General features: G+C 39.6%; 1 protein-coding gene across 1 annotated transcript in view; it reads right to left on the bottom strand.

Moving 5' to 3' along the window:
- Positions 1–22,099, bottom strand: part of DYTN (dystrotelin) — a 44,001-nt gene extending 21,902 nt beyond the window's left edge. The window contains exons 1-9 of the mRNA XM_016196860.2: positions 22,081–22,099; positions 17,784–17,858; positions 14,823–15,021; positions 13,024–13,109; positions 12,409–12,509; positions 8,038–8,109; positions 7,627–7,790; positions 3,201–3,312; positions 1,570–1,718 (exon numbers count right to left, since the gene is read on the bottom strand). Of these exons, the coding sequence (XP_016052346.2) occupies positions 1,570–1,718; positions 3,201–3,312; positions 7,627–7,790; positions 8,038–8,109; positions 12,409–12,509; positions 13,024–13,109; positions 14,823–15,021; positions 17,784–17,858; positions 22,081–22,099 (977 nt within the window). The remainder of the gene's footprint in view (positions 1–1,569; positions 1,719–3,200; positions 3,313–7,626; positions 7,791–8,037; positions 8,110–12,408; positions 12,510–13,023; positions 13,110–14,822; positions 15,022–17,783; positions 17,859–22,080) is intronic.
- Positions 22,100–24,658: the final 2,559 nt, after the last annotated feature.

Here is a 24,658-nt window from a genome sequence, read left to right as displayed (position 1 = left end):
CTCACCAACTTTGTAATGTGAAATATCACAGGGCTCAGTCCTTGTTTAAATTTGTTACCGATTTTCCTCTAAGTCTTGCTCTTTTACCTGGCTCTCCGTTTTTGCTTTTACTTTCAATGTACTATATCATTCACGTATGTGACTATTTTTATTGTCTGGATCCCCCACTAGAGCGAAAGCTCCACGCAGGCAGAGATCTTTGTCTCTTTTGTTCACTGCTATATCCCACGTGCCTAGAACAGTGTTCACAAAATATTTATTGAATAAATAAATGATTATTTTCCAGATTATTTCCTGAAGAGTCTGTGGCCATTTAAACTTCTACCAAATTTCAAGGGCACCTATTTTCTTTCATATTCATCAGCACTGGGTGTGGTGATTCCTTAATGTTTGCCATTCTGCTAGATAAAATAATGATCGCTCATTGTTCACTTTTTTCTAACCGCTAGTGAGGTTGAGCATATTTTGGTGTGTTTAATGTCTATTAGGAATTCATTTAAAGAGCTATAAATATATATTTAAATTATACCAAAATTTAAAGTGACAAAATAACCACAGAAATAGGGCTTGGGATTGAGATAGAAATATACTGGTGGATGTCTGAGAAAGATTAGAGAATTATGAAACCAAAAGTTTAATGATCATAAGCTATAGGAAACACTATGTCTTCCTCTTGCCTTCTGAAATTTTAAATTATGAAGAAGGGGGCTACTTCAAAAATTGAGGTCATGAAGGCATAGGAAAAGTCGTCTTTGGGTTGGTGACTGTATGTAATGGGCGATGGCGTACACTGGTGGCGGTGCCATGTGCTTCAGGATGACCCCCTGGAGCACTATTTGGCATTCTGATTTTTGAGGATTAACAAAATTCACAACTGTTGACCCAAGATTTTACTTGAGTAAATTTATCTTAATAAAATGTTAAAAGTATGGGAAGATACACATATAGGGATGTTGATAACAGAATTTAGGGGGACAAAATTTGAAAATAACTAAAATTTTCAATGACATAAGGGATTGCATGTGATTTATGGCACTTCTGTATGAGGATGAGAGTGAGGCCATTAAAAGTGACATTTTAGAAACTAATGACATGGGAAATGTTCTTCATTTAATGTAGGTGAAAAGAAGAACGAAACATTATATCTATAGCATAATTCCTGTTTCGGAACACCAAAATGTGAAAAGCATTCATCTGCGAATGATGGAATACTGAGTGTCTCCCCCCCCCTTTTTTTTTAAATGAAGTATTAATTCTGAATTAAGCTCTCAAAGACAAACTAACAAAAAAAGTAGGTCTATAAAACCAAAGCTATTCAAATACTCTAATATTAAAACTCTTTCATGTCAGATGCCTTTAGTTGGAATAACTCTAAATAATTAGATGGGCCACTTGAAGGTATTTTTGCCTTTTGTTCTACTTTAAAAGGAAAGATCATTCTGGAAGGGAAAAGCACCTTACCCCCTCCCCTTCCTCCCGCTTTCCTTAGGGTCATCAGTCGGCATTATGAAAGCTGCTGCTCTGGCCCTGGGCTGCCACTCCCCAGGACCGTCCCTCACGGACACTCACCTGGCCTGTGTGTGGTCAGTCATGCCCTTTGGATCCACCTGCTCCAGCAGCCACTGCCCTCTCGTAGCTTCTTTCCTCCGGCTGCGCCCTTGGACAAGGTTGTTTCTGAGGGTCCTGAGGAGGACTTTTGTGTACTCCCTTGAGGACATCTGCTGGAATGGCCAACATTACAAAGGGTGTCAGATCAGACTCAACATAGTCATCTTCCCTTGTCTGGGCAGACTGGCTGCCATGAAAGTTTCAGGGATTTTTTTCACTGATGTTTATGTCCTCAGAAAAATCATTTTCCTTTCTTACTACCTGAATTTCCTTACGTTCTCTGTGTCTATGTGTACATGTAGCATATGTTTCCAAATTCAACACTCCCCAACTTCCACAATAACTCTCCTTCCTTAGAGCAGCTCAGTAACGTGGCGTTTTAAAGCTAGGAGGGGGTGAGAGAGGACTCCGCCCACGGTTGCTTTTTGGGTTGGGGATTTCTTTGAGAACTGGGTGACCACCCGTGGGTTTAGCTCCAGAAAAATGCTCATACATTTAATTCTGTATAAAATTTCAGTGAATGCACAGACCACCTAAAGTCCACCTGTCATCTCCACCTGAAGCACCGCTGCCAAAAAAAAAAGCAAAGAAGGAATGCAACAAATAGTTCGAATTGTTTGATTTTTTCAGCCCTTGAAATCTTACGTGTAATAACAAAGTGACCACATGGAGTCAGTCTAACACTGATAAGCCCTGCTTCTCCCAGGCTTTTAGAAACGGGAAGATCTCAGGCCAGTGAAGCCCGGGATTTGGGTTAAAAAGTTTAGAAAAGTGATGTCCATTGGGAATTACTGGGCAAGACCCAGGCACTTGACTTTTGTGGACCATTCTTGCTAAAGGGGAGAGCGAGAGACAACTGTCCTCTGAAAAGCCGGCCAATCAAGATGCTTCATTCACTATTGTGGTCTCTGAGGGTGACGTCATCTGTCAGGAGAAACTGATTCACAGCAACTGCTTGATGAGAAGGGAGTGTTCTTTCTGAGAAAAATTTAAATGCTCTTTGTTTAAAATTTACTATCCCATTTCTCTCTCTTCTTAGGAAGATCTGAATTTTTCTGCTGAATATTTAAAATTTTCTTTAAAAATCTTACTTTCATTATCTTCCACTCAAAACTGAGTTAGTTATCTTTCTCTCTCCTTTTTCTTAAAGAAAAACATTCTTGACATTTAGGGCTCAGGAAAAGACATGTTAAAAAGGAAAACTCCCCAACTCTACTAGCAACTAGAAGCCTTGTTGATCATCTTGACTAAGCCAGAGCCTTCTCCTTTTAATCCATACCCACTCCCAACACCTCACCCCTCTTACTCCTCAGACGTTCTCTTGCACACAGTCTGGGATCGATGGCTTCAAACTGGACTCTCCCTGGCCTTTTCTTGTCCCCAAAAGGTTTTTTTTAAAATTTACAGTGTAAAGAAAACATATTTATTTTGAGAGATACTTCAGGTTCACTTTGACACTTCGTTAGTCTTAAATATTTCTAATGTATGAAAGGAGCAGACTCTAGGGTTTTATTGAAGGGAAAGTTTTTAAACTGCTGTAGTTTGTGCTGATACGATTCGTGAGGAGTTTGGTACAACAGGGTAGATGTTACCTGGACACAGTGCTCAACCACAGGATGAAACTTCTGGTGGGACTTGTTGTGAAGACCAGATAAGAAACACACCTGGCAGATGTCAAAGTTGAGGCACTTCAGACAGCGGTATCTGCCAATTAAAATGGAAGCGTGGCTGACATCACTACTGGTGGGCGAACGAAGAAAATAATAGGTGGAAAATGAGCAGAGACGTGCAGGAGATGTCTGAGCTGTCCAGTGAGTATAAAGTTTCTCCCAGATTTTGTGGGGATGGATGGTAATTGACTCTGATATATTTATTTAATCAAATAAATATTTTGATAGTATTTTTATAATATGGCATTATATTCATATAGTTTTAGCCAAGGAACTATAGCCTAGAAGTCTCATTCACCCCCAGCCCCGCCCAAATACTGTCATATGCAGGGGAATGTGTGCTGCTCCCCTTAGGACAGACCCTTACGGCTACGGCCTCATTTTGCGTAGCTGCGCAATGCGTGCAAATATTTTGGCGAATTTCATTGCCCACTTAAAAAAAACTGGGAGACTTTAATAAAGTTTAAATTCTGCCTTCTCTTAAAAATTTTCAAGATTAAGGTGGAGGAAATCCGGGAGAGAAATTAGAGAAGTAAGGTAACAGGGCTGGAGTGAAGAAGAGTCTGGAGCAGGTCAAATGCGTCAGGCCTGCTGATTGCTCTGAAGAGCAGAGGAATGAAGACTGGGAGCGCCCCTGGGCCCAGATGGAGGAAAGGTCTTGAAAGCCTGGCCAAAGTCATTCCAAGGTGGAGCAGGAGAACGTAAGTACCATGAGACCAACCCTCACTGCCCTTGTTCACTGCTGTACCCGACCCCTAGTCCCGTGGTGAGATACTAATAAACAGTGTTGAGTGGCTGTAATAGTAGCTAACATTTTTGAGCGCTTACCATGCAGCAGGCAGTGTACATGTGTTGACACAGTCCCCATGGAAGTTCTTTCAGGTCAGGTATTATTATTCTCGTTTTACAGATGAGGAAACTGATTCCGAGAGAGCTCAAGCAGTTGCAGTTACTCAACTACTTGGCAAGTTGTAGGAGTGAGCTCTGAGCCCAGGGACACCATCTGACTGGAGAGCAGCTATTTTAACCACTCTAATAGACCACCAAGGCAGGAGGCCTGAGTTTGAATTCACAGACCTCCAGTTCTCGTGGCCTTGAAGTGGAAATGTTAGCTCCTGTTTTGGAGGATACCTGGTCCATGGGCGTTTTCAATAAACATTAGCCGAATGGAATTAAATGAGTGACAGTTTCTTCCCCAGGAGGATGGGACTAGTAAACCCCACCCTATCAGCCTTGCAGAGCTTTTACAAAGCTTTGAAAATTATTCAACATGCATTATTGGGAAGACTTTCACTTTCTACATGAAATGTGGAACATAATAAAGTATTTTAATAAGGATTGTTTGATAAGTCACTTGTACGGGCTGGCTGCTTTATCCAGTATTACATACGGTTGTAGTTAACTCGTCGAGGACAGTATGTTGACCCTAACGTTGCATTAGTGCCTCGAGGCTCTGAAACTATCTGCAGGCTTATGAGAAAGGGTGTAGTGTGCACTGTGAGGCTGGTCCATTGTTGATGCCTTTACCAAAGGAGAACCAACTTTTCCCCCCAATCTCATCTCAACCTTAAATGGCTATTACAGACCATAAAGGTGACATGTCCTACTAAAATTTAACAGTTGGCTTAGGAGCAATTTTAGTCTTTGTACTTTCTCTTAAGGCCAAGTCTTTGCCCTCTTCCTGCTACCTCCCGATCTGAAGACACTTCTCTAAAATGGCTTTATTAAGCTTACTAAAACGAAAAGCCTTGAGGCTATTGCTAGAGTTTATGAGAGCCAAAAACCACAGGATTAAGGTCAGGATTGTAATATGTTCCAGCAGTTTCTAATAGAGTCAGAAGGTGATAGCTGAAAGAGGCTTATGACATCATTTGACCCACCCCTCCTTGCTTTACTTACAAAGAAACTGAGGCCCAGAGAGCTTATAGGCCTTGCCCAGATCACCCAGCTCTCTCATACATGGCCTTGGATGTCTAGAAGGGAAGATGGTTCACATGGAGGCACTCCTAAGAGGAAGATTAACCTGCTTGTGAATAGATAGAGACATAATCTAAAACTTAAAGTGTGGCCCTGCTTGCCTTCTGCCGCTGCTATTTTTTGAGTGACCTGAGCAAGTCATTCAAACTCTTTAAAACTTTTTTATAAAATAGGAATAATAATAATACCTGCTATGTTACACATAATGATTTTGAAAAAAATTATTTCAATATCAAAGTTGTGCTTTATATAATTACAAAGTAAATTCTGGCCCAGTGGGGGACATGTACTAACTGCTTAATTCATACTTGTTTGTTGGCTAAATGATTATAATATACATATAACATGGTCAATAATATTCATGTTCCACCACTGTCCAATATAAAAAGAGCTTATTTTTCATTGTGGTATGGAGATTTCTTTGGCTTGGTTTGCTTGGTTTTCAACAGTCTCGTTCATTTATATGTTTTATTGTTTAAAGTTCAGTTATTTGCAGAGTTTTTCATGAGTGAAGTTTCACTGTGTCCTCAGAATTCTTTTCAAACCCAATTTATTTTCTCAGCAAAATTAAAACCTGATTTCCAGTTTTTTTAGCGAGCCCAGTAGACTTGCTTTATATCTGTGGGAAGCATGTCTGGGGCTGGTTAAAACCTGGAAGCACAGGAGAAGAGAAACAGAGTGAGCAGGTTCCACTGAACCCTCCCTTCTCCTGCCTCTCTGGGTACCCACTCCTTTGACTTGTTTTTAGCTATTAGGGGTCCAGATAGAGTCTCCCTGCAATGTGCCAACTGGGCATCCAGGTTCTTTTGAGATGAAAACAATGAAAACTCCAGAAGAGGGTTTGTTGTGCGTTTTGCTCCCCTTTATCTAACTAAAGGAACCTTAGCATAGCCACCTTAGCATATATGAATTAAGTGTGGCACACAGGGAGGATCTAAGCAAATCTGTTGTTAGATTCCCCTGTGTGGCCCATTGTTTCTGTGTGGCCAAGCATTTGTTTTCCACATGTTTGCCCTTTCTCATCTGCCTGTGAATTGCCCACTTTCCCCTGGAGATCTCAGGCCCCTGCCTCCCTCTCCTTGGTCCAGAATGGCCTATAAGCCTCAGCTGCCCAATGTATCTTTGGGTCTCATATTCTTATGGAATCCCCATAATTACATATGCAATAAATGTGGCCATTTTTTTTCCTGTTACTCTGTCTCATGTTAATTTGATTATTAGTACAGCCAGTAGAGTTTAGAAGAGTAAGAAGAAAAATTATTTCTCTGCTCCCATAGCTACCTGGTTGCTCCAGCTTTCAGTCCTTCCACATCTCTAGCCCCTACACCTGTGTTCACTCACTCATCATGATAATTGTGTCCCCCTGTGCCTGGCCTAGACCTGTTGGTTTCTTTCTCTCCTCCCCAAGTCTTTAATAATAACTCTAATTTCACTTCCTTATTGTTTTATTTATGGGAGACCTATAACATCCTTTCCCTAAGATGGAATTTTGGCTGTCAGTCTCAAAGATCTGACTCTCCTACCTCCAAACCTAGCTTTCAAATATGCCCTTTCCTAGAGGCAGAGAGATCTGGAGACCAAGGAGTATTCTCAGTTGCCAGCACAGGGAGGCAGCATAGCATCATGATTGCAAAGCACGGATTCTGGATTCAGACTGCCAGCCTCCGCCACTTGCTAACCCTGTGAACCTAAGCAACTTATTTAGCTTCTCTGCAAACCAGGGATAATAATAGCACCTTTTACAGAAGTATAACAGGTTGTAAATGAAATAATCCATATGAACCACACAACATAACAGTTATTTAACACTTAATAAAGGCAAACTATTATTATTGTTTATATTATGGACTGCTCCAACGTATTTAAAATGTTTTTTTTTTTGGTTTTTTTTTTTGGTAACAAAATACAAAAATGTTTTCCTTTAGAGCATGGGTGGGGAACCTTTCCTGCCAAGGGCCATTTGGATATTTACAACATCATTCACTGGCCATACAAAATTATCAACTTAAAAATTAGCTATGAGAAAAACTCCTAGATTTATTGAATTTCGAGTCCCATCTGCAGTTGCCTTGGCAGGGCAGACCAAATGAATGTCGGTGGGCCAGACGTTCCCCACCCCTGCTTTAGAAGAATAAAAATGTCTGCTGGTCAGAGTATATGTCAATGGAAGGATTTAATATTCCATTAATTATAGAAGATAAAATACATACCATCAACCAGGATCCCTCATGCTGGAAATCATTGAACCCCCCCAAATCATTGGGGTTTCAGATACATGAGGAGGACTGCAAAAAGAATCTGAAGAGACCCGGCTACAACTCTAGGCCCATTTGGAGAATGACTGTCGTGTGATACTGATGAATGACTGTACCTCAGTCCCGTGAGTGGGAAGTTCCTGCATATTCTACACCGAACAGGGTGGGTTACCATTTCAGTGGCTGACAATCGGTAGCAGGTCGGGAGCCACAGGAGGATGGGAGGCTCCGACTGTAACCAAGAGAGGAATTTCTCTTCTTTGATTGCTGGGCTCAACACCTGAAAAACAACGGCACACTTTGATGTGTTTCTAGGAAGGACTTTGGACTCTACAGAAAAAAATACATTTTCCTCTTCTTTTCTAGCTCTGTTTCTGTGAGCTCTGCTGAAAAAGTCCGTTGCATGAAAAGTCAAAGGCAAGTCTATCTCCTCAGGTTGTCTGGGGTGCTGTGTGGAGTAATAGTTCTGCTTTTTAAATCAGTCAGCAAGTACCCCCAACTCCCTGGGACGTCTGCATGGCACTCACCCCTTGGAAGCAGCTGCGTGTAGCACTTTCCACAGAACACAGAGCACGACTCTCACCAACGACACTTGGGATCTACAAGAGGTAAGAACCTGTTAGAAAATGGAGAAAGCTGTGGGCACTGACATCAGTATGCCTGACCGGTGGTGCTCACGGCCATGGAATCACAAGAATTGGGTGTCTGAGATTGGAGAACTGTCTCAGTCCAAGCAAACAAGAAACATATGGGGTTTGTGCAATGTGTGAGTAGAGCCAATAGGTGTACAAGTGGGAAGAAGTGGGCTGGGAGGAGGAAGGGGGGGTGAGAAAAAGTCTGGCAATTGAGGCAATACAGGGGCGGGACAGTTTCCATTGTTTCTTATGATCCCAGTCAAATTATTTTAGCCCTTTTTTGCCCTTGTTTACCTATGAATTATATATAACAATATTGTATTAAAGTTCAGAGTCGTTTTAAGACTAACCTTTTCAAACACTCTGATATCTTATTTTAACAATGCCAATTTTGGGGAAGGGCAGTAATCATTATCTTTGTTTAAAGCAAGGCATGATTGAGGTTTGATATTTTGCTCAAGGTTAAATAAAGTGAGTTATAGCTACAGAATTGAGATCTCTCTCCAAGACTCCTTTCTCTGTTGAGGGGTTCGCACAAAGCTTTGTCACACTCCAATCTTATGTGTATTCCAATTGCTCGGTCTACACCCACTCAGTGGTTTCTATCTTCCAATCACATTCACCATAAGGAGTTTAGCTAAGGGATTAAGAACCCCTCGTGACTGCCAAGCTGGCCAGGGACTTGGATCTGACATTATCTATATGCATATTTACATTTACCTGTCACCTCCATTTAGCCCATATGGTCGTGGGTCCTACTTTTGTGGCTGACATCTTCTACAGCACTGCTGTCAGCAGGCATTGCCTGCAAACTCAGAAGTAATTTCAAAGACCCCCCTGCCGAGTCCATCAACTCGAATAAACATTCTTCTAATCAGAAAAGAGGCACTTGGAACCACTTTGCTGACGATTAGCCAGGCAGAAGTCAACAAACATTTGTGTAATAGTGACAAGATGGCTTGTACTTTAAATTGATAATAACCCCATCACCAGCTGAACATGAACAACTACTCCCTATGTTATTTAGCCTTTGTCTGTGAAAATAACTCATTACCCAGCCTGTGACCACTTATTTAGATGTTGTTCTTGAGCCCTGGGAAAGGGGGCTAACATAATTTGTGAAATATGGGAAGTGTGTCAGATGGGACTGACCGGCTAGCTCTGTGATTCTGACACCAGTCAAAGGAAAATTCACTTCTATAGTGGGTTTTAACCTACATTTTTGGTTTTAAGCTTGTGCTCAAAGATTCTGTGGAATAATTGCCCATTTGACTAATTTCTTGCAGGTGTTCTGTGGGAGAATTAAACATGACTAGATGACATGAGGGCACAGGCAGAACACCACTTGAAATGATAATTAGAATTCTTGGGGGAGGGGTTTGAATCGCAGAGTGGGACTTGGGATTTTATATGGGACTCCATCTCTGAGTTCTTAATGGAAGTCAATGGGATGATAATTTGCTATGCAAATTTCTGCCTTTCTTACAGCTTTCTCAGGAGCATAATAATGTGTTGGGGGGAGACAGAGCTCTTCAGGGAGCTGCCATTTCAGCAGCTCATTGACCTCGTTGAGCCTGAAACAAGGGCAGATTTTTATGGCCTGTTGGAGGGGGTGTTAGCTTGGGCCCAGCTGTAGTGGTCAGGAGGCAAGCACAGGATTTCTACAGGAGAAGGGAAATGCCCCTCAGTCCATCTTCTTCCATCACATCCACCTGCACAGTCTTAGAAGTCTGATTGTGTAATGAATGGACAGATTTTCCCACTCTCTCTGGCTCTCCACCAGCTTGAGTCCTGAGATATGGGGATGGTTGAAGCAGCAGTTCCCTGAGACATGACTGGGAATCAGCAGAAACCTGGCAATGAGATCCATGTACTGCCACAACAATCAGAACAGCTTTGAAATAACTAAGCCTGATGTTTTAACCTTATTAATTTATTTAAAAAGATTACTCTTTTAAGAAATATGAACATCTTAAACATTGTTCAGAATTTCCAGAATAAATTAAACTAATTATTATGATCAATAAGAACATAAAATAGTAATACTAAGACCAAAGCAAAGCAGAGGTAATTTTGGATAGGTTTTTCCAAACTATACTCTCTGTCCTAGAGTTTGATAACCTTCTTCCATACTCACTCCCAACCCCCATCATGACTATCCCCAGTTCAGAATCCATGGTCCTGAAGGGTAGCAGAATATGTCACCCCAAAATATGCCTCTTTGGCATATGCATTATTTGAGCTAAAGGCCATTGAGAACTAGTAGATGCAGGAAAAGCTCTAAAAATAGGGCACACGTTTTCCTTTTGTAAAGAAAATGTACATTTATAAAGGAAATTTTGATGTGTCATAGGTGTCTTCTTCTCCCTACCAGGAAGAGAATAACCCTTAACAACACATATTAGTGGAGAAGGAACAGACTTAAACCTGAATAACAAACTTTACTAAACAACCCTTGTTCACACTTTTCCTGGTCACCTTCTCATAACTTTCTTCCCCTACTCAGAAGCTCAAAACCTCTTTTGTTTTGTTCTTGTGGGGTTTTTTGTTTAGCCTAAGGTGGTATGAAAGCCTGAGTTCTAACCACCTCTTTGAGTTACTCATCACTGGGCGTTCTTGTGTGATGCACCACGTCCATGTTAATAAACTTGTTTTTATCTTGTTAAACTGTCTTTTTGTCAGTCTAATTTACAGGGTCTCAGCCAGAGAACCTAAGATGAGTAGAGCAAAAATATTATTTTTCCCCTCCCCTACAGCCTAGACCCAGGAGAAAAATGACAGAAAGTTACTATGGCTTCACCTGGGCAAAAAACGTAGTTGGGGATTTCATAGGAGCTGGGACATCCTCTAAATGGGTAAAAGGTACCGTGGGGTGGCATTCACTTACACATAAGACAATCCAGACTCTGCTTACTCTATTTGCAGAAATTCTTGCTTGGTTACAACATTTTACATAATTTTAACATTTAAATAACATATTTTCTTTAAGGAGGTTAAATTCCCTTGTCTAGCAAAGATAACAACAATTAAATTTGCACTTCTTAAAGCACAGGAAATCATGGAAACCTTAACTATTTGGGCATTCTGCATTGCATTTTCTTTATGCTTTCATTAAGCATTAGTTGAAGGCCTTAATACCAGGCACTTTTCCAACCACTGGAGAAATAAACATGAATGAGATATAATCTTTGCTCTTGAGAAGAAGTCTAGTGGTGAAAACCTAAGTCTAGGTAATAATCACAACAAAAACTTGACAAGTAGTATAACAAAGTTATACACAGGGAGTTAAAGAAGCTTGTAGTGGGGAGATGACTAATATTTGAATGATCTTAAAAGATGGACAGTATTTGTCAAATGAAAGGATAGCAGTGGTGTTGCAGACAGATGGAACTGTGTAAGTCAGACATGGAGAACTTGGTGCATGGTGGCCCAGTAAGGATTTTAAAATGCAGGAGTGGAAAGGTTGTAAAGAGTGTAAGGAAAAATTAAACACTATGGAATAAACAAAAGTAACCACTAGTTATGTTTTTAATGGGGATTATCTGAACCTATAGAGATATGTATCATTGTCTTTGTCTACTCTATTTTACAAGTCTGTGGAGATTAAAGTTAACTGTAGAAAACTGATCTAAGTGCAAATAATTCTTATCTATAGACATGCAAATAAATTCTGTCCTGAGTGAAAAACAACCTTCCCCCTAAAGCCAGTCTTGTATCGCCTTCAAGTTCATTTCAATATTCCTAATCTCTCAGTGTGTCTGTTTTTTTGGTTATTTCTTTCAACTAGCTGTAATATTATACTGGTGCCTCCTCTTAATTAATTAATAAGTTAAATAATTTTTTGGACACATGTTTACTTTATATTTGTGTGAGAATCATTATTTTACCTCTTTTTGAAAAGAGAAGGGTTGATTCAAATCATGAAAGCTTTGCTTATGATGCTAAGGAATTTAGGCTTTGTTTTATGGACATGAATGGTCATTGAAGAATTTTAGGCATGAGGGTGACACGTGCATTTTGGAAAAGTCACTGACTGCAGTGTGGAGGTAGAGTTGGAGAGAGAGGCTTGAGTTGGGGAAACCAGTTAGGAAGTGACTGCAATAGATGAGGCCTATACTCAGATAATAGCAGTGGCTATAGAGTGGAAGAGTTGTATGGAGAATTATATTAAGGTTGAATTGACAGTGTGAAATCAGATTCTTTAATAACAAATGTGGCTACTAGCTGGAACAAATTTAGAATTCTTAAGTATTAGAGGTTTACCTGCTGTAGATCTGTTAGTAGGTTTCTCAAAACCCTTCGGGTCATGCGTGCCCCAGAATCATAACCTCCCTTGTTATTTTCTGCATAGAGCTGAAAAAGAGCTAGACACATAAGGAAATAAATCTTTAAATTAAATTCTTGCAATGTATCTTCGAAGACTGTGTGCTTTGAATTCTAAACAGTGTATTTGTGGGTATGGAGGGGAAAACATGGACAGTTCTTTTCTTGACTCTTTGCTTTCTTCTTTGAGGGCTTCCCAAAGTAGATAATATGATAACTACTGAAAACCCAATTCACATTTCAACCCTTTGATGATTCAGCACATGGAGGAGGAAGACCAGAAGGCTGGTAAACAGCAATGCGAGGAAAGTCCCAGCCTTCAGAGGACTAATAGCTGCTGGTGTCTGAATAATCCCTACACGAATTAATACCAAGGACAACCAAGTCATGAATATGTAGAAAGCACAGGCCAGCATCTTGAAATCTTCCAAGTCGGGTTCAGTAGTGCTGAACAAGAGCCACTTGGCCGGGATGTACGAATGGGTAAGAAAGATAATGTGTTGGCAATTTGGAGGCTGTTGCATTTCAGACACTCAAAACTCGCGCGGGTCCTACCTCTGTATTTTGTAAGCGGGCTGTCCCCTGAGAGGGCAATCAGGGCAGCGGCTGCAGGCGCAAGCCTGAGGAAGCCAGTTCCCGTGCTGCATGGCAATAAAACACAGGCAAGAAAGGGAAAGGCGGGGTTATTCTTGGTGAAGTGGTTTATAAAAAACATAACTATGCATGGACATTTCCGACATGGTGTTACAGGTTCAAGCTTTTCATGGTCTGTTTTCCTATATCTAGAATTTGACAAGACTAACATTTGAATTAAGATATTTCATCATTCATTTATTCGTTCATTCATATGCTCAGCTAATGTTTACTGGGTTCTTCTCTCTGCTTAGCACTGTGCTAGGCACTGGGGATACAGGTCTGCCCTGTCTTCACTGAGCAGGTAGTCTCACTTCCTTAGGACTCACATGTCTGAAAACCAAACAACAGACATAAGGACCAAAAGGCAGGCAGAAGGAGCAAACATTTATATATAAAAGAATCCACCAGTTCACAGGTCCTCCTTAGAGTCTAATCATCCTTTGCCTACTGGCTGTGCAGGTTTCACACCTACAAAACAATGTATTAAAACCAAGAGGATTATTAGGGGCAGGCACCCATATCAGAAATGAGTCAAAAGCTTCATGTTTAAGGAGGCTGCAATCATGAAAAAATAACTTGGGAACATGTTTATATGCTATTTATGCAATTAAAAAATAAATAACTCAAAAAGGAAACCCTGTAAGGAATTTGCCAGATGGTTAAACTGTGCTTGCCTCTGTGAGGTAGGCTTTTGGGTGATATTCCTTCCTCTTCACTCTTTTCTGCACTTTCCAAGTGTATTATAGTCACTGTGAATTTGTAAAAGTCCATGCCAAAGGTTGAGCTTGCTGGGTCAAGACCACATAAGGTAAACAGAATGAAGTGAGAGAACAAAGTGACAGCGAAATGCACACACACACGCACCACTGACTCCAGGGTGCACAGAATCAAGCCTTTGACTTGGCCTAAACTGGTTTATAGGTACAATGAACTGAATGTTTATGCCCCCCCCCCTTCATTTGCTGAAGTCCTAACACCCAATAGGATGGAATTTGGGGGTGGGGCTTTGGGAGATGATTAGATCACAAGGACAGAGTTGGATTAGTGATCTTACAAAGGAAACTTCAAGGCACCCCCTTGCCCCTTTTGCCATGTGAGGACACAGGGAGTAGATGGTCCTCTATGAACCAGGAAGCAGGTCCTCACCAGACACTGGCAGGCACCTTGACCTAGGACTTCCCAGCCTCCAGAACTGTGAGAAATAAATGCTTGTTGCTTAAGCCACCTAGACTTTGGTATTTTTGTTGTAGTAGCCCCGAAAGACTAAGATAACAAGTTAGCCAACCATACACAGGTTATTCAACCTTCCTACACTTAAGAAACAAAACAAAACAAACCAAAAACTAATAATTGGTTACTAAGAAATAAGCAAGGAAATAAGCCACGAGGGGCTCAAGAGAAAAGTGCACATTTTTGCATGCATAGATGTATAATTGCCATAGCAGAGGGTGTGTATGGTCTCTAGAGTGGAAGCCAGTTTGAGGGAAAAGTAATGTGGAATTGTTTCCCCTTTTTGCAATCCATGGATCACTGATGTTAGTAAAGCTGATAAATACGTCTTCTCTGTTCCCCTTCTGAATGAGTAGTGCATGTGTGGAAAACAAAGAAGCCATCTTATATATCAAACCACAAGCAAACATTAGACAACCCCAAATGGTCAAAGACCAGTGGCAACCAACACTGCCCTTGAGGTCACAGCGTGACCTTTACACCCTCACCTGTCATACATCGCTGTGAGAAGGCTCAGAGTAAGTTCCGCAGCTCTGGGATGCACTTGCCCTGGCTTTTCCCTGACTCTCTGAAACAGCTCCTGGAGGGCCTGAAAAAGATGCTGCACGGAGAGGGGCTTCTCTCTTGCTTCCCAGAAATTTTGATGGAGTAGGATGTGCTGAATCTGAGAACTGTCAATCAAGTCCACTGTAGAAAGCAAATGGAGAGTTGAGTCTGATTTTCTGATGGAAACAAAAGGCTTCAAATAAAGCAAATGTCGCTGAGTATTTAATTAACAATTTTTGTAGCCATTTCCTTTAGAGGAAATGAGATATGATATGACCACTATTTGGAATACATATCTCTTGTGCATTACTATTCTGACAGCCAATTTGATTCTGGAAATGTGCATCTGTTAGTAAAGCACAGTTATAACATTATTTCCGATATAAGCTCTAGGATGTTGCTTTATAGAATGAAGTTGAAAGGAGAAAAGTGAGAATCTGGAAAAGTAGCCTTCCAAGGAGTTTAGAACACTCTGTAAAAGGTTGGGGAAAACATTTTTACATTCCTCAAGTCGATTGAGCAAATTTGCTTTTCATGTTCAAATATTGTTTTTCCTGTCTGCAGCCTAGCTTTAGAACAACTATTGTGTGTCAAAATGCAATTGTCTTAGTTAAAAAACCAGCGATCTTTATACAAGAGCCATTGCTGAATTTAAATGATTTTATTTATTGATTTTGAAAGAGAGAGAGATTCATTGTTCCATGTATGCATTCGTTGGTTGATTCTTGTATGTGCCCTGACTGAGGATTGAACCTACAACTTGGCATATTGGGTGGAGGCTCTAACCAACTGAGCTACTGGGCCAGGGCCAAGCAGTTGCTGAATTTAATATCAGACACTTTAGTTCCCACCCTTGCCTCAGTAATATAGTTTTTGATCTTGGTTCCATTAGTATTATTATCTGAGGAAGGCACTAAATAAAACCAAAGTTGCTTATAAAAAATAATGGTTTATTTCCTGTATATTTTTTACCACCTCCTAAACATTTTACAAGGCAATGAATATAAGGAAGAATGAAATAGGACTAACCCTATGGCTTCTTACAGATGGAGGGTGACAGACAAAATTAATAAACACCCCATTGTATCATTTGAGAGATGGGATGTCAGTGGTACCAAGAGCTGCTGGCATTTAAAATGCTTCAGCCTGTGAAATGATAAAACCCCGTGCTTTTCTCTACTTCGTAAATCAGTCTCGCAGATAAGAAATCTAGCAAGTATAATAAAATTTTTTGTTTGTTCTCTGGTGCTGCTTTTAAGGGGAGAGCCTAAAGAAGTGAGGATTAGATTCTGGAATGTGACTAATAAAAACCTGGTTGCAGGCTGCCAAATCTTCTATCGTTAATCGCAACACCTATCACCTCGGCCTGGGTGCTGCACACGGCCGGCCGGTGGCGACTTCTGCTGAGGGCCTGCATCGCAGAGGAACAGGTAATCCCGCTGCCCAGTAATGTCGCCACAGAGCCACACAGCGTGCTGCCCAGATCCCCCTCTGGAACTCGTAGCATGCTTATCTCTGTGTATGGGACTTTCGCTTTCAAATTTTTATCTAGATATCTTTTTTTGGTAGAATTTTTCAACTAATTTTGTGTTTTAGGAATATTTCCCAGGGAGTTTTATTTATATTTGCTGTTTCTGATGCCAAGAATAACAAAAAGTATAAAAAGATACATATCAAATTACATTGTTTGTACCCACGTAGGGATGATGAAGGTTTTTTATAAACACTTGCTGCTAACTTTCTTTAATGGGAGAAATTCTCCAGGAAAATAGCATAACTGAGGTATATCTTTAGTGTGCCTGTTCTGCCTTTTGTTGATCCCTGGAATAGCAAATACTAGTTAGAAGTGAGTTTATTTGTCTACATCAGTGTTTGTTTGTTTTTTTAATTTTAGTTTGTTTTTTTAAGTCAAGAATCCCTTTCTTTAAGTCAAAGAAAGGCAGTGTGGAAAATAGACAAATACAGAGTTGTTCTGGCTGAGGAGATGGTCTTCGGGTTTTCCCGGCTTGCCTGGCCTTCCTCCCCAGCTCGCTAACCCTTTTGGGTTCTACAGCATACCCACGCACGCGTTGTGAAGCGCAATCTGAAATTCACTGGCCTATATGACTTATAAGGCAAAAAGCAAAATATAAAAAAGTTCAACCTTTCGGACAAATGTAATGTATATAACACAGCTTCTTTTAGGTCTGATATGATAATGCCATAAATCACTTCACATACAGCGATTTTTTAATGTAACACAGAATTTATTAGAAATCAATAACTTTATTTATGCTGAATGCTTGTTGTTTTTCACGGCAAGGACCCAATTTATTTCATGTTGGAGAATTTTTACAGGATAAATGTTTTTACAATATTTATTTTGCTTAGATAACAGTATAGGAAAAGAAAACCATAGCATTCAGTTAGATATAAGTTTAACACAAAAGAGCAGTTCTCAGGGAATTCTCAACGTAGTTTTAAAATTTATGGCCCACAGATTATTCATCTGAACCTACTTTTGCATGTTCAGAGAGATAAGAAGTACAACTTGAAAATGAAAATCTTATGGGATAGAAGAAATTAAAAAACTTTAAACTTAAATCTACAAGTACAGATTCTAAACTAACTTATTTTGCAATTTTGCTTTGGTTAATATTGGTATACTGAAAAGGAAACCTTTTTTTTTTTTTTTTTTGCAGAAACCAAATTGGAAAAAAAAAATCTGCATCCAAAAATCATTTTCTATTTCAGTCAATGAAGCTACCCTTAGGTTGAACACATATGGTGCCCCCTCCCCCCTCCATCTTCTCTGTTACAAGTGGAGGAAATGCACAGGTCCAGCCTTCTGGAGTCCCACAGTCACTCACATGAGTTTTTATTTTCTTTGTGAATTTACATCAGGATCAGATTATTCTACTTACGTTGACACATGGTTTGCACAGATCGTAATTTGAAGGCTGTTCTATAAATGGAATTCTCAATGCTATTAAGAGCATCTGTAAAGAAAACATGAAATAGCATGGATAAATGACTATCTCATTAGATAAGCCCCGCATCCTGGAAGGGAGTCCTAGAGATCATGTAGCCTCACTTTATTTTGCTCTCTTTCTTATCTGGGAACAAATAATAATGGTCTACAGAATCTCAGGCTGCAAGGGACCCTAGACTCACCCTCAGAGTCCACCAAACTAAAGAATCCACCAAAAAGTGAAGATTCCTCCATGAATCTGTCCACGTTTTTACATACAAAAGGAAACAGCCTTATGAAACAAATAGAATGAAAAAAACTATGTAGAATATAAACTCAATTTTGTTAATATATTCTAGTCATGTACACGCATGTATTTATCCATGTATAAAAAATAACTCAAATGCTATCCGCCCATTCATTCATTTAGCAATATTTATTGAACTGTTACTATATGGCCCTGGCATGATTCCAGGCCCTTGGAATACAGCAGTTGACAAAACAGATAAAAATCCCTGCCACATGGAGCTTCATTTCTGGTGGCATTCACCAAATTGGTAGTAGTGGGTATTTCTGGGTGCTTGAATTCTTAGTGCTCATAGTTATTTTCTTTCTACTCCTTGATATTACCTAAATTTTTAATAAAAAGTCTATGTTATTTTTATAATCAAGAAAGAATTAATATACCTTCTGTTGAGGGCTTCTACTACCAACATTGCTATAACAATGGCTAGGATTTCTGAGCACTTACCAGGCACTGACTGCTTATTCACCCATTTCACAGGGAGGAAAAGAGAAAGCTCTGGGGCCATACCCAGTTCCTTTTTCCTTTGGGGAAATTAGTTTACTTTTTGACCTTCAGTTTCTTCATCAGATAAATAGGGGTTATAGTACAGTCTTCATAAGGTATTTGCATGATTTAAATAAGAAAATATAGATAACATCCTTACTATATTATCTTTCTTCCCTAAGTTTCTACAATTTAAATTTCTTTCATTGATCCCCCAAACTTGATTTTAATTTAAGAGATTTACACCAATCTCACAACAGCTTTTTGTTGCTAAGACTGAAATGATCAGTCTTTATTTCTAGAAAAAGTAAAATCTAAATAATGCCATTGACCACTGAGCTCATATGATTTATATTACCTACACATAAAATTCTTGAAATTGCAACTTAGGAAACATCTCTTGAGTTTCTACGATATGCCAGGCCTTGCTTCTAGAGGGGTTTGTAGTTAAGTCATCATGAAATAGCTATTCGTATTTGCTAATATATTTATTAATTATACACACACCCTACCCAAGATCTGAGTTTCACTTTATGTCCCAGGCACTATGCTGGGTACTGAGGACATTAAGGTGAAACAGGAATTCTCAATGTCAAGAAAGAGACAAGCTCCCTGAGCTAAATATGGAAAAATGCAAACTGAAGATTTCTCAGGGGAGGTGAAGTGAAATCTGGCCTTTGAAGCGGAAGTAGGAAATTTTCAGGGGATTAAGTGAAATGGAAGGTTTGGAGGAATGACGTCACAAGTGTAGGGAAGAGCATGTGCAAAGGCACGCGGGGGATAAGGATTATGGAGGTCAGTGGGGACTGGAAGGTGTTAGAGAGACTTTGGGGAGGGAGGACAGAAGGTAGGCTGATGTGAGTTCATTAAAGATCTTGCCCCAAATTTTGATTGTGTGTCTGGAGGTCAGGATGGGATAGACATTTAGTCATTAATGTTGGATTTGGGCAAAACCATGTTCATCTACTAGATTGTTGAAGTAGAGTACTGTAAGTGAAGGGAAAATTAGGCTAAGTAACAGGACCTCTAAGGAACATAATCATTTAAGTAACAGAGGAGGAAGAGAAACCTAAGAGAAAGAATGAGAAGGGAAAGCCAAAGAAACCAGGAGATAACAATAAAAAGGCCAAGGAAGGTGAGTTTCAGAAGGTAGAGACCAGCCAGTACTTCAGTATCTGGAAGCCTCAAGGAGATTAATTATGGACTAAAGATAGCCTCTGTTTTTTATGATTAACTGAGTGGAGAGAATGGCTGCGAGCTGTAACCACGGAGACCAGAGCTAGACTTGGCAAGGATTTCTGTGTCCAGTCTTGACAGGGAGTCTCATATCTTCAAGTGGATCCCAAAGCCAAAGACAAAAAGTATAGCAAGTAAGGGTCATGATGGCATTTCAGGCCAGGTTTTATGAACACTTCAGACCAGATGTTCAGGATAAAAACCTTAAAGGGTTCTGTCTGTCTCAAAAGGATGGCTTCTTCCCAGACTTAACTCACTGTAAATTTTAAACCAAGCTACAGTGACTTTATTTTGCTTTGGAAAAGGTTGCCTTGCCCTTGAATGTTGAGGGGTAAAGTCTTATCTGTTACACATGTGGGTACTGAACCCCTGAACCCAGTCAGACTCATCTTAGAGGAATTAGAGCACACCAAAGGCCTCTCCCTGAACATATATTAATTCAATAATTAATATATGATTATAAGTCGAAGCTCCCACCTCAGGTGAATGTGGGCAGTGCCTAAACATGCCACCAAAACAAGCAACCTTGTTTAAAAACCTCCACTTCCCCCCGCCTTTTTTGAACAGGTACACCTGTATAAAAAACCCTACCATTTGTTCTGAATCTTTTGTTATTTAATATGTCATTGTTTTAAGAAAATACTTTCTTTTCAGATAAGGGTCCAAAGTTAGAGCATGGGAGAAGTCAGAAACACCTCTGCCCTGTGTCTGAAGTAAAACAAATTGAAAATAAAGATAGTAGCCTGGAAATAATTTACAAAAGTGTAATGCCCAACATTTTCTTTTTCCTCCTGGAAACTGGCCCATTTTTATGCCCTGGTTCCTCTCAGATGTACCAAAGGAATACAGAGAATCAGCAAACTAGGGATTCTGCAGGTTCCCAGATGCTGCTCTCCCATCTGGCCCGTCACCCTCCTGTCAGCTTGTGTTCTGCAGCGTCATCTCATGAAGTTATGCAGCATAACAGGGCCAGCTGCGGACAGTGCAACGGGGAAAGGTATGTGCAGCCCGGGTGCTTCACCACCAGCCCTGCTCTGTTTACCCCCCTGCTGGTGGGAGAAAATTCAAGAAAGGAAAAAATTGCTGGATATATCAGGCCCAAAGCTATAAAGAAAGTACTTTTAGATGCTTAAAGAAATAACACAAGCTACATATTGTCTTGTTCATGGAAGCATTTTGACTGGGAAGAGTGTTTTTCTTTAAATGATTCTTAATTTTGCTTAGCCAAATCAATACGTTTCATTTTCTACAGATACTAAGATACTAAGAATATAATAAAATCTCTTTCAAATGTCCATCATCTAGTTGATGATCCAGAAATAGATATTTTAGGCCAGTGGTTGTCAAAATGTAGTCCCAGGTGAGCAGCATCAGTATTGCCTGGGAACTTGTTAGAAATGCACATTCTTGGACCCTACCCTGGACCAGCCGAGGCACAAACTCTGGAGGTGAAGCCCAGGATTTTAACAAACCCTGAAGGTGATTCTGACAGACACTAAATTTGCAAAACACACCTTTAGGGAGAGAAAATTGGACTTTGAATGCATTACCTACTTTTCTGCGTTAGGCTTAATACGAGGGTTTAAGTTTGGGAAACCCAGAGATCATTTGAGTTACTCATAATGTTGTTTTAGAGAAATAACTTGACTTATTACAGAATTTTATATAGAACGGGTATAGTTAAAAATCTGGATTTTGGCTGGGGAAATAAGGCTGCAACTAGACCCCGAAGTGAAAATGTCCTCAGCCAGTTCTGGGCCTAAGCTGGCGTTCAGATGTGTTGGAAGAAAGGGGAGCTGGTTCCCACATACCCATTCCTCAAATAGGCATGTAATTGCAGCTGTGAGAGTTTCCTCCCAGCTCTGAGCCCACAGAGTACCATGATCTTAACCCCTGACACAAAAATTTCCATAGTGACGTCATTTTAACAGTAAATTATGAGAATAATTTAAAAATAAACCCTGTCTTGTAATTAAAATGTAATTATATTGAGACCAAATATTTTAAAAATTTGGGTGCTTTGGAGACAATAAAGCAAATATTCTTAAATACGAATTTTTGTATGGAAGAAAAAGCCTTTTAAATCACTCAGTGGTTTCTTTTTCAGCCAAAAATTTGCCAAATGTCTACTTTGCTGCATTTCAGAAGTCTGAAAATCCAACATCTGTGCCTTTTTTTTTTTTTGCTTACAGACTGTGCTCAGAAACTTGACAAAAATACTCACCTTGTTTATCTGGGTCCATTTCCAGAATTTCTTGGAAGGGCAGATGGCAAGAGATCTTCCTAACTGAAAATGAACCAATATTTTAAGCAGAAGGTTTTGCAGAGGAAGAATGGGGGTGGGGGAACAAAAAGGCAACTAAAAGTCATTCTACCTGGGGAACAAGAATGTGAAGTGTTTAACGAGACTCTGCAGTCTCTTGGGAGGGTAAAAATAAGGAACATAGGGGTAGAGGCTTTTTGTACTGGCCACACTCCTGGGGATTTAGGGCTGTAGCTCAGAAACTGAGAACAGCTCCTGAAACTGATACCATGGCTACTTAGAACTTCTGAGGCATTATACTGCTAACAGGGAACTGGATTCTCACTTCAAGAAAATGTAGTGTTACTTGAATTTTGAAGGGCAAAAATTGAAGCTCTCAATGCTTAACTTTCTAATATCACTATAATAAACAATTCTACATATTAAGATTCTGACAAATACTATCCATTTAAACACCTTGTCACACAATTCTATATATAGAATTTAGTTAATATTTATTCTAAAAAGAGTAGTAAATTAGCTACCTGGTGTTTCACATTGTAAATATTGTTCAAACACAATAATATACATATATACGTATATATGTTTGCTTCTAACAAAAAAAGGGCTATGCTATAAGAAAACATTTCCAGTTCTGAAAAAATACATTTCTTAACATGAACAGTTGAAAACTATTTTAAAAAGTTACATGATAATGAAATTTAAATAATACTCCCCCCTTCTAGTGAGTGAATTAAGGACAAATTATTCGACAAATAATATTTTACAAAGAGAGAAACTAGAGCAAAACCTGGTTACATTTGTTCTTTAAAAATATCATTGCAATAGTTATTGCAGATTTGTCAAAGCTAAGAAGGTTTCAAACATTTTCAAGTAAAATTTGTTTTGCAAGTTGTATTAAGTGAAATCAGGTAAGAACTCGTCCTGGTGTAGAAATGCTCCCCCGAGCTCTTCCTGAAGGCCCCAGGTAGGTGCGGAAGGACCCAGCCTCCTGCCCCGTCCACAGTACAGCTGGAGATACAATCTCTCTGTCTCCACGCCAGGTCCTTACCTTTCTTAGTTTCCTTGGGGAAGCATTTTAGTCAAACATTCCACATAAATTACTCAGCAGTTTTGGAAGAGGGAAAATCTGAGTAATAACAGATTTCCAGGTGTGGTATTTCTAAGGAGAGAGGATGTCTTGTTCCCACTGCCCAGCAATTGCATGCAAACCAGTGACATTGAATCTACACCGTTTTTAAGGGCTCACAGAAGTGCATTCATTAGTAATGAAGATCTTGAATAATTTAAGACCACTCCAACATCTCTGTTTCAAGGGGCTATTTCCGTATTAATTTTATGTGTAGGAGAGGCAAGTAAAACATCTTCTGGGTGCTATGGAGAGCAGCGGTTATCACAGAGGTTAGAAGACAGTAAGAGGGGCTCTACATTCCAGGTAACAGCCACCTTCCTGACCACCCCAGGTAAGAGTGACCTGGGACTGGAATCTAATTTATTTGATTAATTATTTTACAAAAACAGAGGTACTGTCACACATTTTAAGCAGGCACCAAATCTAATGCAAGTCTTCAAAAGGATAATAATTTGTTACAAAGGCACATTTCCCCTTAAGTTTCAAGTATAATTTGAAGATGTATTTTCAAAGAAGTTTGGATTAAAAATTAACATGTTCTAATCCTAATAGGGTTAAAAAATAAAAACTCGTCACATGAGCTAAATGTATTAGAACTTTATCAGTAATGTCTTTAGGCTGCCAAGGAGGTAGGGAGTTGAGTTTAACATGTCTTTTAAAAAAGTTAGAACCCAAAGCACAGGAATAATACACCATGAGCGGTACCTGCAGAGGCAGAATATCTGAGAGTCTGCGGTCCCAATGGGGGCACTTAAAACAATAATGATGAATTGTCACTAACCCACTCCAGAATGTTTTATAATAAAAGTCTGCTTTGAGCAATGAGTATGATATCCAAGCATAGCCAACTCATTCTTTCTTTTTGAAAAGAAATAGTATCACAGCATTGGTTTCTTAAAAACTGAAACTTGGGACATTTAAAAAAATAAAAATAGATTAGGAATGGGACAAAAATGGGATTGCCTTTCTCTATATAAATCTGTTGACTTTTCTGGGAACAGGTAAGACAATGTAGGAAGAAAGCAAGGCTATCATACATGCAATGTGTATCAAAGTGCTGCAGACTTAAAATTGAAATATTTAGGCTTTTTATGTTCCAAGATAAAAAGATATGTCAGAGGTGTTTGCAATAGAGGGAGGTTGGAATATTCTCCTGAATGCTGCCATGTTGAGAGGCGAGCCGATTTCCAGCAGATTATTTACATTGATTAAGAATCTTGATACTAAAAATAGTAAAATAGAACAATTATAATAATATGTTGCAATAAAAATGATGTAAATCTCTCTCTCTCCCAAAATATCTTATTGAACTGTACTCTGTACACACCCTTTCACTTTGGGGCTTCTCTGTGTCCTATCTACGTTGCCAGCATCACTGCTCTTGCACTTCGGGCCATTATGAAGTAA

Source organism: Miniopterus natalensis, chromosome 8, assembly GCF_054644295.1.
Source record: "Miniopterus natalensis isolate mMinNat1 chromosome 8, mMinNat1.hap1, whole genome shotgun sequence".
Taxonomy (NCBI): Eukaryota; Metazoa; Chordata; class Mammalia; order Chiroptera; family Miniopteridae; genus Miniopterus; species Miniopterus natalensis.
This window is presented reverse-complemented; position numbering and strand designations above follow the sequence as displayed.